The following is a 15,133-nucleotide window of genomic DNA, read 5'->3' as shown; positions in this document are numbered from 1 at the left end:
TCTCCATGGTGCCAGCTGCCCTTTGCCAGCCCAGCTTTTCCTATCCAGGGTCGTCCTGCAGGGTGGCTGCAGCCCAGCCAACACACAGAGTATGCTGAGAGTTCAGATGCCCTTGAGAACGGGTTCCAGGCAGGGACGTCAGAAGTGGCCCAGAAGCAACTATGGTGGTGGCCAATATGGGGGTTGCCAGGGTTACACCCTCTTCCTTTGCGAGGTGAAAACTGCTCTGGGAAATCACTCCATTAGGACTGGAGGTGAGCTCCTCAAGCGGGCCCCAGAAGGAAGGGTGGCCCATCACCCCAGTTTCCCCAGGACTGCCTGGCCTAGGCACTGAAAGACCCATGTCCCTGAAAGCCCCTCAGTCTGGGGCACACCCAGACATTTGGTGACCTTACATTACTCTCACTCTCTTAGGCGGATTTAGGGCCACCCTCTGACAGGGATGAAAATGAACGGTTAGGTACAAAATCTAAGTTTCTCTGTTACTCCCACACTTCCTAGATTTTGAGAAAAGGATACTAAAGTCTAGGAGCAGAAAGCCAGATGACAGGTGCCTCTCACTCCTTACTGGCCCATTTTCTTCCACGGAAGCTTTCTCTGGGCAAAGGAGCTTTCTGGGGGGATGGATACTGTGACGTGTATGGACATTTTCCGCCTCTGAGACACTGAGAGGATGGCCTGCCATCCTGCAAGCTGGAGCATGTCTGCTTGCTGCCCCCCCTCAAGTTGCTATCTAGTGTTTATGGGGGGGATTATAAATATGGACCCCTTCATGGTCCCACAGAGACCAGGTTGTTTCAGAACAAAGGACAGCTCTCTAGACTCTAGGGTAGCTTTGATTTAGAGAAAGTTCTCGAATCGAATCATCTAGCAAAACACAAAGAAAAGATCGAGTGGGGTCAGGAAAGGGATGGGTGTCCTCTTGGACTTGCCAAAAAAGCTTCACCTGAAACACACAGCTTCCCCTAAGGAGCCTGAGAATCCTAGGTGGGGGTTCTACTTAAAGAACTGTTTAAATCACCCGAGATTTTTAGAAATGATTCCAGTCATAAAGAGAAAGAAATTGGGTACCTAGATAAGCTGAAATTAATTTCATATTCTGCTGCAAATTCCTATCTCAAACAGATACAAAGATGCTGTTCTTTGTTTTCAGAGTCCTGGAGGTGCAGAATTTTCATGCCCTTTGCAAATGTGAGACGCTGCAGGATGGCTGTCCCATCTCACAGATAGTAACACTGAGGCCTGAAAGCCTGCTGGATTTGAGATGCTCACAACCTGTGGTACATTCCAGTAGGCTGCACATTCAGTCACTTGGGGAACCTTTAAATCCTTCAAATCTCCAGGCTTACATGTGAGAAATCTTGATTCTGAGAGTGGCCCAGTTGTCAGCATTGCTCTCAAAAGCTCCCCAGGTGACTTTAATGTGTGTCCAGGTGCAAGCACCTCTGGGGAAGTCAGGGGGCAGCTAGAACGCTTGGTAAGCTTGATGCTTCTCATCTATTATCTTTCCCTATTAATGACCTGCATCTCTTGCTATCATGTAGGGGAAACCACCCTTGCAGAATAATTCGTATCTGTTGATGGAAAACAGAGGCATTGTTTTTATTTACTCTGCTTTACCAAGGATTATATGACTTGACAAACTAATAGAGTTGGGAAATTGCTGAAACCTTTGCAATTACTTACCCCAAGGTATTTAAAAACAAAGAGAGCCCCTAGAAAGCCCATAAATAAGCACCTCTGTGAGTGAATTAATTTCTAACTAATTATGAGAAATTACCATCAATTATTAAACATCATTCCAAATCACTTGCAGAATCTTTTATTATGAATAATCTTGGTGATTAATTGAAGCTGGAGGAGATTCTTTTTCCCTCTGGGGGAAGGTACGCTGTTGCTCCTGAGGGGACTGTGTTTGCAGGGTCTTTATGAAGGACAGTCTCATCTTCACGAGGGGTGGGGAAGCTATTTCTCTACCCAATGGTTGGAGAAAGGGACATTGGGGACCATGGGTAGCTCATACTGGCAGGAGGATTTCATTCATGGTGGTGTAGTGGGGAGAATGGTGACCCCCCTAAAATATATGTCCACCTCCTAACCCCTGGAACCTATGAATGTGACCACATTTCAAAAGAGCATCTTTGCAGATGTAATTAACTTAAGGATCTGGAGATGAGATTATCCTGGATTACCCGGGTGGGCTCTAAATTCAATGACAGGTGTCCTTATAGGAGACAGAAGAGAAGAAGACAGAGGCACAGAGGAGAGGGCCACACGAAGATGGAGGCAGGGGTTGGAGTTCTGCGGCCACCAGAGGCTGGAAAGGGCAAGAGGATGGGTTCTCCCTTGGAGCCTGCAAGGGGGTGCTCAGAATTCTGGCATCCAGAGCGGTGCAAGAATAAATTTCGGTTGTTTTAGGCCACCGTGTCGGTGGTAATTTGTTATAGCAGCCCTAGGGAACCAATGCAGTTGGGGTTGCTGACTCCACGGTGCCCCTGATCAAAGGGGGCAGCTGTTAGGGATTTGTGAGGGGGATAGAGGGCCACCAGGAGGCCTCTGAAGAGGCGCTGAGTAAGGAGTGCAGGGTGGCAGGGAGTCAGCTACTTCTGATGATTTCTCAGCTTCCAGGTCCCCAGAGCTCATGCCTTTCAAATCCCCAGCCCTGCACAGGTCCCAAAACTAAGCTTCAAGAACTAGGGTGCAGGGGCATTTCCATTCTGATAGTGAGCCTTGTGGCAGGGGCAACTCCCTGCTCTGCGTGGTGCCATTGCTGGTGGCTGCTCTCCTCTCTCCCCGTGGTATGGCCTGGGATGGTCATTAAGGCCTTCCCCATCTGGTCCTGGCTACCATCCCAACCTTACCCTCCTATTCCGTGCCCCCTGCTTCCTGCTCCTGCAGCACTGTTCACAAGCACCAGATCACAGACTCTGTGCATGTGGGAAGCAGCTTGGTGAACTTCTAATTATCCTTCAAAACTCACTGCTCCTGGCCAGCCTTTCCTGACCAGTCCTCTTAGTCCTCTTACAAAATGAACGACTCTTTGCTCAGCATGGCCTCTTTATTTCCATCTATATATATGTAAGATGCAGCACCACCTAATGTGTATGTCATACCACGTTGTCTTGTCTTTGCTTATATTCGTGTCCCCACCTAGCATGTCTGATTCATGCGAGCACCCCCAGGGCCCCAGCATGATGCCTGGAACTGAATAGTTGGATTATACTTACAAATATTTGCTGGGTCAATCATGGCTACATCTAAACTAAGTGTGCAAAATGCTGAAGTTGTAATTCCTTCTCTATGGTTCCCCATTGCCATTACCCCATGACGCCTGCAGTGCTCTGAAAACGTCACTCTGCATAGATCACGGTGAGAGCTGCTCTCTGGCTAAACAGACCTCTGCTTTCTGGTTGGGTGTCCTGTCAGTTCCTGGGTTCTCCGGATGCCCCTGTGGCTCTAGGTTTCCATTTTCATGTTGTGGGGGAGAAGCAGCCTACGCAAGCCACAAAGGCTGAGGGAGGGAGCAACTCTCCAAGAAGAAACTGGAGGACTGTCACTGAAAGGGGATGTGAATCCCAGGCAGGCCCCAACAAGTAAGGACTCTTTATGCCTGGGAAGAAGCAGCCACCTGTGGCCTCCACTGCCCAGGCTCCCTCTGCTGCTGACCCGAGACTCAATGTTTGCTGCTTCTGAGTCCAGGACCTCAGCGGGTGTTCCTGCCACCGCCTGGCCCCAGTCACCAAATGCACAGGCTGGGCCGCTAGGCTTGTCTGGGGTTTTTATTTCCAATTGATCACTTACAGATGAAACCTGCCTCAGCGGGAGGTAAACATTTTATTTCTATCCTGACTTCTTTAGATGATGAAGAGCGGCAATTTGCCGGTGTGTGCTGAAGACCAAGTCTACTTCTTGTCCTGTAGGTAATTACCAGTACCTGATCCTCAGAGAGAGTGTCTGGTTATGTCTCCATTTGGATGAGGCTGGCTGAATGTTGTGCTTGATGCTTTCATTACTTCTGTCAACAACAGCTGGTGATGAGGAGCCGTTTATTACAACTTCAGCTCTGGAAGGAGAAAAAAAAAGGAAGAGGGTAGACATGATGTGTTAGCAAGCCGATGACAAGTCTAATAGTTTTGTTTTTGCACGGGCTTGAATGTAAACTTCTCCAGAAGAGCAAAATTGCAGTTATTACCTGAGAAGAGAAGGAAGTCTATTTATCTTCCAGTAATGCACAAACTCTGTCCCTCAGGTATAACCTACATACATTCTTGGAGACAGGAAGGAGGGTGATAAACCTATTTTTCTTCCCCCTCCCCCAGTGATTTTTTTTTTCCTGGTAAAACCTCGCAGTCACTGTCAGAAGAGTAATATTTCTTATTCAAGCTATTGATAAGAAACTCTACAAGAAGCAGGTATATGAACCACAAAGTATCAAATCATGGGCTTCCAAACTTAAAGAGAAAACAAGAACTCATACCAGGACAATGTAATTGTAGCCTGTGGCTTCCCCCTCCTCCCTGGCGGCCCCATCACTCTCTTGAGGGTAACTCTGAGATGCTCCTTGAAATATAGACCTTGTTACACAGTCATCTGTGCTGTGTCTGTCCCTCATAGGAGACTGTAAGCAAGGGATCTCCAGCATTCACTTTATATTCCCTAGTGGTCTCACATAGCGGGTACCTGATAAATAAGTATTGTTGAATTTAGGTTGAAATCGATCCTGGGGGAGCCTTGGGTGAATGAAAGAACTGGCTGGCTTCATATTCCCTGGGTGGATCATGATTCTGGGTAAACACCCCCTTTCCTTCTGACTCAGGAACACCAGGTATTATAGGACTGGCTTGAATTTAGACGCTTGAAATCTATGCTAGTAGGTTTCTATAAACTGGGTTACAATTCTATCTTTGAAGGCAGTGTAAGAGTCAGCCGGCTTGCTGCCGGATGCACACAGATGTATGTGGGTCACATCCAAAGTTCTTTTTGTCTGTACTGACAGCAGATTCTCCCAGTTAGAATAAGTGGATTTGTGATGACAAATTCTGAAGCTTTCAAGAGTTCAAACCAAACATCTATGTCCTCTTCATTTATCTTGAAACAGCCAAGTTAAAAAAGATGAAATCCTGTTAGTGAGTTCTAAACCCGACGCTCTACTTTTTTTTTTTTGGAGACAGAGTCTCACTCTGTCACCCAGGCTGGAGTGCAGTGGCACGATCTCAGCTCACTGCAACCTCCCCCACCCAGGCTCAAGCAGTTCTCCTGCCTCAGCCTCCTGAGTAGCTGGGATTACAGGTGAACGCCACCACACTCGGCTAAGTTTTGTATTTCAGTAGAGATGGGGTTTCACCCTGTTGTCCAGGCTGGTCTTGAACTCCTGACCTCAGGAGATTTGCCTGCCTCAGCCTCCCAAAGTGCTGGGATTACAGGCATGAGCCACCATGCCTGGACCTACTTTGACTTTTGTAGGTAGAGAAGGAATTCGTTTAGGGGTGCATGTTGTCTCACATGTTCCCTTCACCCACCCACCTCCATTCCTCAGTATTTCTGACTCCTGGCTGATATCACTTGTCTCGAACTCAAATATCTGTAACTTTGCAGAGGATAGAGAATTGATGAGTTTTGAGTAAGGCAGAGGAACTCTTCCTAGCATGCAGGCTTAAGGGAGATTCTGAGAGGGTACACAAGACCTAACCCTTTGAAATTTTTACTGTTTTCATACAAGAAGCAGAGGGTACAGTGGAAAGATTTCATAGGTTGTGTGACTGTGGGTCAATCATTTTACCTCTCTGAGCCACAGATTGCCCATTTATAGAAACAGGGTGTAGAAGAGACAGATACCCATCTCGTGAGGCTCTGGAATTTTCAAAGGAGCACCGATGTTTCTGGCATGACCCACTGGCTGCCACCTCATGAGGTTCTAGCAGGAGCTGGCATTGCTGCATCCTTTTGGTACCACCAACTTCTATGCAGACCACAGGCAGGGGCACTGACCTCAGGGACACAGAATTAGTGGCTTTGCCCAAGCTTCACTGAAGCCTACCTCAGTAGGCAAGTGCGTAGGCATGCACAACAGAAATGCTTTAACGTTGGTGATGAGGAGTTATCGTCCTAAGAGGCTAGCTGATGTGCTCATCAGAAATCAGTGATTGGTCCCTGGCATCTCATGGCTTAAAGTGGGTTCAGTCTAGGGCGATGCTTCTCAGAGACTGGGGCACATGGGATGGCACCAGGCTCTCAGGAAAGAAGGAGCTGCAGAGGAATTCTATTGTGGATACTTGGAGAGGGGACCTGCTCGGAAACCTCCAGGAAAGGTTTCCAGACTTCTCCAGGACACAAGATGGTAAAGGTTGGAAAGGGAGAGACATAAATGCTGGTGTGGATAATGGTAAAATTCCGTTTCTCTCTCCACCTTCCAGGGTGAATTTGGATGGCATCCTGCATAGCCCATTATGGTCTTAAGGGATTTTAACCCTGGCTCAGTTGCAGTCTACCTTGGTGGACTTGGAAAAGTCACTTCAGATTTCCAACCTTCTTATCTGTAAAATAAAGGGGATGGACTAAATAACTCCAGGGTCCACCTCGGTTCACAGGTTTTACATGCTCTGTGCTGCACAAACATGCTGGATTGGTGAGTTGAGGTATTCCTCTTCAGTGAATGTGTTCTCCTGTTTCCAGTCCCTTCTCCATTTCCAAAATGACACTAGAGGTACATCTCAGGCTTAAGTTGCTTCACCTCCCAACTCCTGAACTTCACCCCCAGTGATCTTCTTTTTTTTTTTTTTTTTTGAGATGGAGTCTCGCTCTGTCGCCCGGGCTGGAGTGCAGTGGCCGGTTCTCAGCTCACTGCAAGCTCCGCCTCCTGGGTTTATGCCATTCTCCCGCCTCAGCCTCCGAGTAGCTGGGACTACAGCCACCTGCCACCTTGCCCGGCTAGTTTTTTGTATTTTTTAGTCGAGACGGGGTTTCACCGTGTTAGCCAGGATGGTCTCGATCTCCTGACCTTGTGATCCGCCCGTCTCGGCCTCCCAAAGTGCTGGGATTACAGGCTTGAGCCACCGTGCCCGTCCCCCCCACCCAGTGATCTTCTTATGATGCCACAGATATATCCACAGTGGTAGTAACAAGCATCAAATAAGTACCTTTAACATATCAGGTGCTGGGCTAGATAGATCCTTATATTTGGTGGTTCTAATCCTGAAACACTCCACAAAGACACTGCAGTATTATTCTAATTAAATGGGTGAGCCAAGGCTCAGAGGGATAAAATCGCTTGCCTAAGACCCTGGCTAGCAGACACCGGGGGTGAAGCCAGGGCTGCCTGGATCCCAGGACTGTTTTTTCCACTTCTCATACTTGATTAATATGAGACTGTGGCCCCTCAAGCTACCACAAGGACTTGGGCTTCAGGGGCAGGATCTTCTTTCTCCAAAACGGGGCCATCATTTCCTAATAGAACAGAGAGGGACTTAGGAGCACATGGCCTTCTTTCTTTCTGTCATATTTGCATTTCACCTGGCATAACACAGGCTTCATTGATAGCTCCAAGGTGGCTAAGAGGTAATTAGAGAGCTAGAAGCAATGATGTCAGGGACCGAGGGAACAGTTTCTCGAGTCAGTCATGCAGAGTCAGGGACAGATGTACTTCACAGGTCTCATACAGAAAAGAGATCTAAAAAAATGTGGAAGGACAAATAATAGACGATCCTCTGCATCATATGGACCTCTTATTCCCACAATGACCAAAATAGGATATTTAGAAAGCGAAACGAGCCCCTGATTTTGAGTAGTAGCCTTTGTTTACATCATATAACTCGGCACTTCCTTCCACTGCTCCTTAAGCTCAGGCTTGTAAGACTACAGGTCATAGCTATGGGGCACTTGTCATTGATGGAGAATGGGGACTCAGAAGCATGGTGTAGCCATAGCCAGGGGCAAGCCTGGCTTTGCATGCTCTCCTGCATCCAGCTGTCCCCTGGCAATGACTGTTCTGCACCATTACATGAAGTAGAAATACTCAGAATTTGGAGCATACGTTCAATAATCGGGGTTAACATTACTGTGTTGACTCCCTAAATATTTTAAGAGGTCTCAGCAAAGTTTCTGAATGCTTTATTTTCCATCTTAACCTCCTGGACAAACCATTTACCACAATGAAATTGAGTGAAAACCCTGGTTCCCTTCAGGGTCTCCATTGCTTAGCAAACATGCTAGTTTGAGTAAGCTCATTGGTGTCCTAGGCATTGCAAAGTGGGTGGGCTCTTTTCCAGAAAGTGACTCTTACCCATCTGCATTTTCCATCTCTGTAGCCTCTAGACCTTGGGCCATTTCATGTGATCTTCCATTGACAGCTCCCCCCAAAAGTGATTAGTGAAATGCAAAGCCAAAGTGAAACGAAACAGATCTATTTGCTAAGTAAGAAGGGCACCATCCAGCAAAGAAGAGAAACAGATTAATAGCTGCCTTACAGCAAAAACAAATGAACACAAAATCTAATTTACAAACCTATTAGATTTGCTATGTAAGCTGTTCACAGCTGATCTGATTGTACCTCTGCCTCCCGAATTCCTGCAAGACAAAGGAAATGCATTATTTATAAACCCAGCGCATCTTTGCAAAGCCCTCTTCAATTGCCAGGAGATCCCACAGCCCACCAGGAAAACTACAGAGGGAGGAAGAGACCTCATTCTGGACTCTCCAGAATGGGCAAAGTCCTGGCCCCAGACACAGCCCAAACATTTTGTAGGGTGTAGACCTCCTGGATCCTCCCCTGCCTCCCTCCCCACTTGAATATTCTTCCAATTAGTACCCAGGTTCTCATTTGAGACCCGCATTTAAGACAGCAAATAAACTCCCTGGGGATTAGTCTCCCCTGGTGAATCCCACAGGATAGCAAGATTCAACATGACTCAGCATCTGCTCTAGCATGACTCAGCACCCACTGGCTGTCTTCTCTGGCTTTCACTCACATGTAGTGAGCTGTTGTCCATTGCATTCTCTCCAACTTTGAGACTCCAGAAATTCAACAGAGGCAGCAAGGTTAACTCAACAGTGCCTCCATTCAAAAGTGATTGCAATTTACTCTTTGGTGGCAAAAGAAATAGTATTAAGTGGTGTCACTCTGCTAGGAAGTGAGAAGGGTGTATGTGTGTCATGAGATCCCTTGTTTCTTCCTCTGTAGGATAGGCTTTTGAAGTAAAAGCACTCTAAGGTCCTTTCCAGCCCTACTCTCTATTTGGTTCTGCCAAATCCCATTCTGTCTGGCCACATGGTTTCATCCCACTTCACTGACACATTAGGCGTGGGGAATGGATAAATACATGTGCCTTGAGAACCCCCCACTTTTTGCCCTGCATGTTTTAGAAAAGTTGTATGTGAGATTCATTATTTTTATTAATTAAAAAATGATGGGGTATGCGGTTTGGGGAGGTACTCGGTGCTTTTCTCATTTTTTAAAGTTCCATTTAGCCTTTCAGTCAAGGTGTTAGCGGACTCCAAAGAAATAATTAAAATCACTGGGGAAGCTGTGTATTGAAAGGAAACCTTGTCATTAAATGAGAACACTGCAGGAGGAGTTAGTACCTATCCACACACTGGTTATAAGTCTGGATTTTTGTATCTGATTTCCTTAGGATTCGCATACTTGTATATATCACATTGTGTGTGCACACACATATGTGTGCATGCTTATATGTACATGTCTTTTCCAGATAAATTGTCTTTTCAACATTATTTGGCAACAGGCTATATTCACCCATTTCATAGGCAGATAACTAGACAACAGAAAGGGTATGATGACCTACCCAGTTTCTCACTTTAGTTCTCCTTTACTTAAGGTTCCAAATTTCATCACTACAAATCTAGTTCTCAATTACAAAGAGTATCACTGGGTCTTCTCATTTTAATTTGATGCCTAATATTTATTTTTGTCCCTCCTCATTTCCCCTTGGAAATATCTCCTTGGGATAACAGCATTCTTGTACTTCCACGTTGGGATCTGGGAATGTTGGGTCAGCTCCGGGCCTGTAACCCACATTCATCTGGGTCAGGTCCCAAGGGTATTGCTGGATGTGCTATGGCCCATGGGTCACTGTCTGCTCGCATGCCCCCAGCTGGACCCTAGAACTCCTTGCGGGGAGGGGAGACCTGCTAGGCCAGACATTAAGTCAAGCACAGTAATTCAATAAATGGTTTGGAATGGTTGGTTAATGATCTGGTGGTGAGTTGGGAGAAAAACAGTTGAGTGTTACCTTACTCTAGACAGAAAAAAATGGATTTAACAAATGTTTCCCAAACTTTAGTAATTTTCAGATCCCTATCACCAGTTTTTCATATTTATCAACTGCACGCACTATTATCCACTTAAATTTTAAAACAGACCCATCTTTAAAAACTTACCCTTACCCTAAGCAATATCCTCTGTGAAATACAGGTTTGATGTCTTGATTACAAAGTTATTAATAAAAGCCCTACACAACCATTACCACAAGAATATTTATCAATAGAATTCCTAAAATCATCTTACATTATCACAAGGAGTACCATGGGTACCTGCACCACCCTCTGAGAAAGACAGAATGAAACAGTTATTTTTTTTTTTTTCTGAGACCGAGTCTACCTTCATCGCCCAGGCTGGAGTGCAGTGGCATGATCTGGGGTCACTGCAACCTCTGACCCCCAGGTTTAAGTGATTCTTGTGCCTCGGTCCCCCAAATAGCTGGGATTACAGGCACCTGCCACCATGCCCAGGTAATTTTTGTATTTTTAGTAGAGACAGGGTTTTGCCATGTTGGCCAGGCTGGTCTCAAACTCTCAGCTTCAGATGATCTCCCCACCTCGGCCTCCCAAAGTGCTGGGATTACAGGTGTGAGCTACTGCACCCAGCCATCCTGGCCAAGACAGTTGAATATTTAAAGAAGGAAACCCACAAGAAACTGGAAAGAACAGAGAAGAGGATATTCATCAAATCTTTGATAAGGGCTGAGGAGTGTATGGGAGGGACTTTTTAAATTTAGAAGAATGAGAAGAAATTACCAAAAAAAAAAAAAAAAGTCAACAGATTTAACTTTATAAAAATCCAAAATTTGGCTTGTACTAAAAGCAAACCTCAACTAACCAAACCCAGTTTCTGTCATGAAATCTAAGGTGGCTCTGGATGAGGATAGCAACATATCTAAATCATTTATTTTCTTATTCATTCAACAAACATATTTTGAGTAATATTATATTTCAGGCTTTGGCCAAGCTAGATACATATAGTCCCCATGCTCGTGGAGTATAGCTTAGGAGACAGTAGGGATGCATTAATCTTTTTTTTTTTTTTTTTTTTTGCCAGGTGCCCAACCTCCCGCCAGCTTTATTAAGACATAATAGACAAACAAATTAGACAAATTGTGTATATATACTATGTGTAACATGATGTTTTGCTATCTATATACATTGTGAAATAATTAAATGAAGGTAACTAACATATGCATTGCCTCACACACTTACTTTTTCTTTTTGAGATGGTGTCTCGCTCTGTCACCCAGGCTGGAGTGCAGTAGCCTGATCTCGGCTCACTACAACCTCCACCTCCTGGCTTCAAGCAATTCTCCTGCCTCAGCTTCCCAAGTAGTTGGAGTTACAGGTGCCTGCCATCATGCCCAGCTAATTTTTGTATTTTTAGTAGAGACAGGGTTTCACCATGTTGGCCAGGTTGGTCAACTCCTGACCCCCTGATCTCAGATGATCTGCCTGCCTCGACTTCCCAAAGTGCTGGGATTACAAGTGTGGGCCATTGTGTCTCGCCCATACTTACCATTTTGTGTGTGCGTATTAAGAACATATAAGATCTACTTTCTTGGCAATTTCAATTACACAATACAGTATTATTAACTGTAGTTACCATGCTGAACAGACCTCTAGAACTTACTCCTCCTGTCTGAAACTTTGTACCCTTTGCCCAATACCTCCCCTCCTCACAGCCCCAGTCCCTGAGAGCCAGGCTTAGAGGAGACCAAATGCCTTGAAATAGCTGGTTCCAGCCTTTCTCTTCTCCTGCTTCCAGCCAGGTCCTGGAGAACATCAAATCCTGCTGACTTGGGATACTACAAATCCATGTACTTTTTCCATGCCAGTTCTTACTCAAACTCAGGGGTTCTCGACCTCGGCACCGGACATTTTGGTGGAGATATTTCTTTGCTGGTGAGCTCTTGTTTTCTGCTTGGTGACTCTCAGAAGAGGAATCCCCCATGCCTCAACCCCGGCCCCACTAGCCCGCCCATCCACATCACCTTTCCATGCAAACTCCCTAACCCAGCATCGGTGCCTCCCTTCCAAACCATCCCAATTTTCAATTCTCAGCCACCATTTCCTTTTTTTCCCAGAGCACTGAATTCTATTACAGCATGTGCCACCTTCTTCTCGTATTTAATTACTTCATGGAATCGCGGATGGGAGGCTTTACAGAAATCTTGTCATTTACACAATCTGAACTCCTCCTCATACAATCGAAGAGACCAAGGCCTGGGGATTTGTGTGTCAGGTTCAGCTTCCTCCTGCGGGCCACAATAAAGTGTAAGTCCTTGGGTGGCGTGGGGGCGTGTTAACCATGTCTTTTATTTTCTGTATTCCAATGCTTTGACATCTGGGGCTTTTCTGACCCTGGAGAAACTGCCCCTCCCAGGGTTAGCCAGTTTCTAGAGATGGCAAACGACTGTCCTGGGAATGCTTCTGTCAAATTGCAATCTTGAATCCACGCCCCTACTGTCTCATTTATTGGGGGCCAGTATTCCCCTACCCGATGTAGGGCCAGGTATTCCCCTACCCTAATTACCCCTGGCTAGGTACCATGCAACTAGCGACAGCTCCTACCCTGCAGAGCCTGCTGAAATTATTCAAACTAGCCAATCCTAAACCTGCTCTGGCCCCACCTTGCCCATTCTTTCCTGTGCAAACCACAATAAAGGCTCTTGCCAGTTTCCCCCTCCTCCTGCCTCCGGACCAACCCCAGTAACTCCTTATGTAGAGCCCCATGATGTGAGTATAACAAACTGTCTTCTTCCTGGCAGTCATCGCTTCATCCGTTGGCCGTGACATATGTAAATAATAACAGAACCTATAGTAAAACAGGATAGAAGCCTGTCTTGTTCACTTTCTTAGCCTTGCACAGGGCTTTGCCCCATTGGGACTCAGGAAGCAAATCAAGAGTTAAGTGGGGGCTTTTCTTCTAAAGTCGTCCCTGCAGTTTTTGTGCTGTGTTCCCGCATGTTGTTTACACCTGTACAAGACACCGCTTCAACTCTCAGTTGTTCATAGGACAGGGAGACTATCATTCAAAGAAACTGGGCTGCAGATGTTTGGCTCCAGAATAAATCACAGGAATTGATGAGGGATTTGTTTTTTCTAATTAGGTTTTGCCTCAAATGTTATTAAAATAAGCTTATATTCCTTGTGATGGGGAACTGCTGATTCCTGCCTGGTTGATTGATAGAAGACGATCGGGTAAGAAACATTTGCTAAAGATAATTCACAGAGTGCTGAAATTGTAGAAACAGAGATGCTTAGATCATCCAAATGAGAAAATACGTGGGGATACACTTCGCACACTATAAAGAACTCTATAAAATAAGGTATAATACTAGTAATAACAACTGTCCGTTTGACCCTGCTACAACATTCTCAACCATTGTAAGGGTAGAGGTTGACGACTTTAAAGGTCTACATTTTAGAATGCCAGTTTTTACTTTGGGAGGCCGAGGTGGGTAGATCACACGGTCAGGAAATCGAGACCATCCTGGCCAACATGGCGAAACCCTGCCTCTACTAAAAATACAAAAATTAGCCAGGCGTGGTTATGCGCACCTGTGGTCCCAGCTACTCAGGAGGCAGAGGCAGAAGAATCGCTTGAACCCAGGAGGTGGAGGTTGCAGTGAGCCGAGATCACCACTGCACTCCAGCCTGGGTGACAGAGTGAGACTCTGTCTCCAAAAAAAAAAAAAGAATGTCAATTTTTGTTCATACTATGGACATTATATTCTCTCCTCGTAGAATCTACACAGTAAACTATGATAGTAAATAAAAATGGTATGTTAAAAAAATGTAAAACAAAATCACACCACACACAGCTGGATCTACTCTAGTGAAAAGCAAGTAGCAAAACCTGAAAACTGCATTTTTGCTTAGCCTCTTCAATCAAGCCCAATCGTTTATTTTTATCTTATTTTTAATAATTTTTTAATGGAAAATTCATAACTGTGTATATTCGTGGGGTACATCATGATGTTCTGACATATACACCAAGCCCAGTTGTTTATAGGTATGGTAAGGTCCAGTGTGCTGGAATCTCCTAGCTGTGTTAGAATTTCCCACGTTTACAGTTTCTCATGGGAGAGTCAGGCTCAGAATGAGCTTTCAGGAGCTGACAATTTTAACTGAGTCTAGACCCAACTTAAACAGGTGATTAGTATTGAGAATAGAAGATGAAACTAAAGCACAATGCATGAATTTGCAGATGGTTCTTCCTTCACATTTTTGGGAGACTACTGAATGCTTTATTTCAATTTGCACCTTAAAACCACTGGGGTTTATGCCTGTTGACAGCCCAGGAACAAACTCCAAGGACACATGGACAGGAGAAAAGTGAGGAACAGGATGACTTGGGGTCGGTCACATGACTAGAGCCAGGGCTGTCAACAGTGGTCAAAGGCTTTTGTTTTAAGAATTCTTCCCCCAAATCCCAACTTTTAAAATTGTGGTAAAATACATATAACATGAAATTTACTATCTGCTATGCTTGAATGTTTTGTTCCCTTCAAAATTTATGGTCGAATAGGAAACTTAACCTCCAATGCAACAGTGTTAGGAGGTGGGGCCTAATGGCACGTGTTTAGGTCTAAGGGTTCTGCCCTCATAAATGGATTAATGCCACTATAAAGAGGACTTTTGGGAGTGGGTTCACTTTTTTCTACCATTCTGTCATGTGAGGACACAGTGGTCCTCCCCTTTGGAGGAGGCAGTGCTCAGTATGCCATCTTGCAAGCAAAGAGACTTGGCGCTGTGCTGCTGGTGCCTTGCTCTGGGACTTCTCAGCCTCCAGAACTAGGATAAATAAATTTATTCTTTCTAAGTTATCCAGCCCATGGTGTTCTGTTATAGC

General features: G+C 45.4%; 1 protein-coding gene across 2 annotated transcripts in view; it reads right to left on the bottom strand.

Annotated features, from left to right (window-relative positions):
* The window catches only part of ST8SIA2 (ST8 alpha-N-acetyl-neuraminide alpha-2,8-sialyltransferase 2), a 75,152-nt gene that overhangs the window by 30,412 nt on the left and 29,607 nt on the right, over window positions 1-15,133 (bottom strand). Inside the window, exons 2-3 of one of the 2 annotated variants that reach the window (XM_011947402.1) lie at window positions 8,500-8,562; window positions 3,935-4,063 (exon numbers count right to left, since the gene is read on the bottom strand). In XM_011947402.1, coding sequence (XP_011802792.1) covers window positions 3,935-4,063; window positions 8,500-8,562 — 192 coding nt within the window. The remainder of the gene's footprint in view (window positions 1-3,934; window positions 4,064-8,499; window positions 8,563-15,133) is intronic. The other variant, XM_011947403.1, reaches the window with a different exon arrangement.

Source organism: Colobus angolensis, unplaced genomic scaffold (genome assembly GCF_000951035.1).
Source record: "Colobus angolensis palliatus isolate OR3802 unplaced genomic scaffold, Cang.pa_1.0 Scaffold264, whole genome shotgun sequence".
NCBI lineage: Eukaryota > Metazoa > Chordata > Mammalia > Primates > Cercopithecidae > Colobus > Colobus angolensis.
This window is presented reverse-complemented; position numbering and strand designations above follow the sequence as displayed.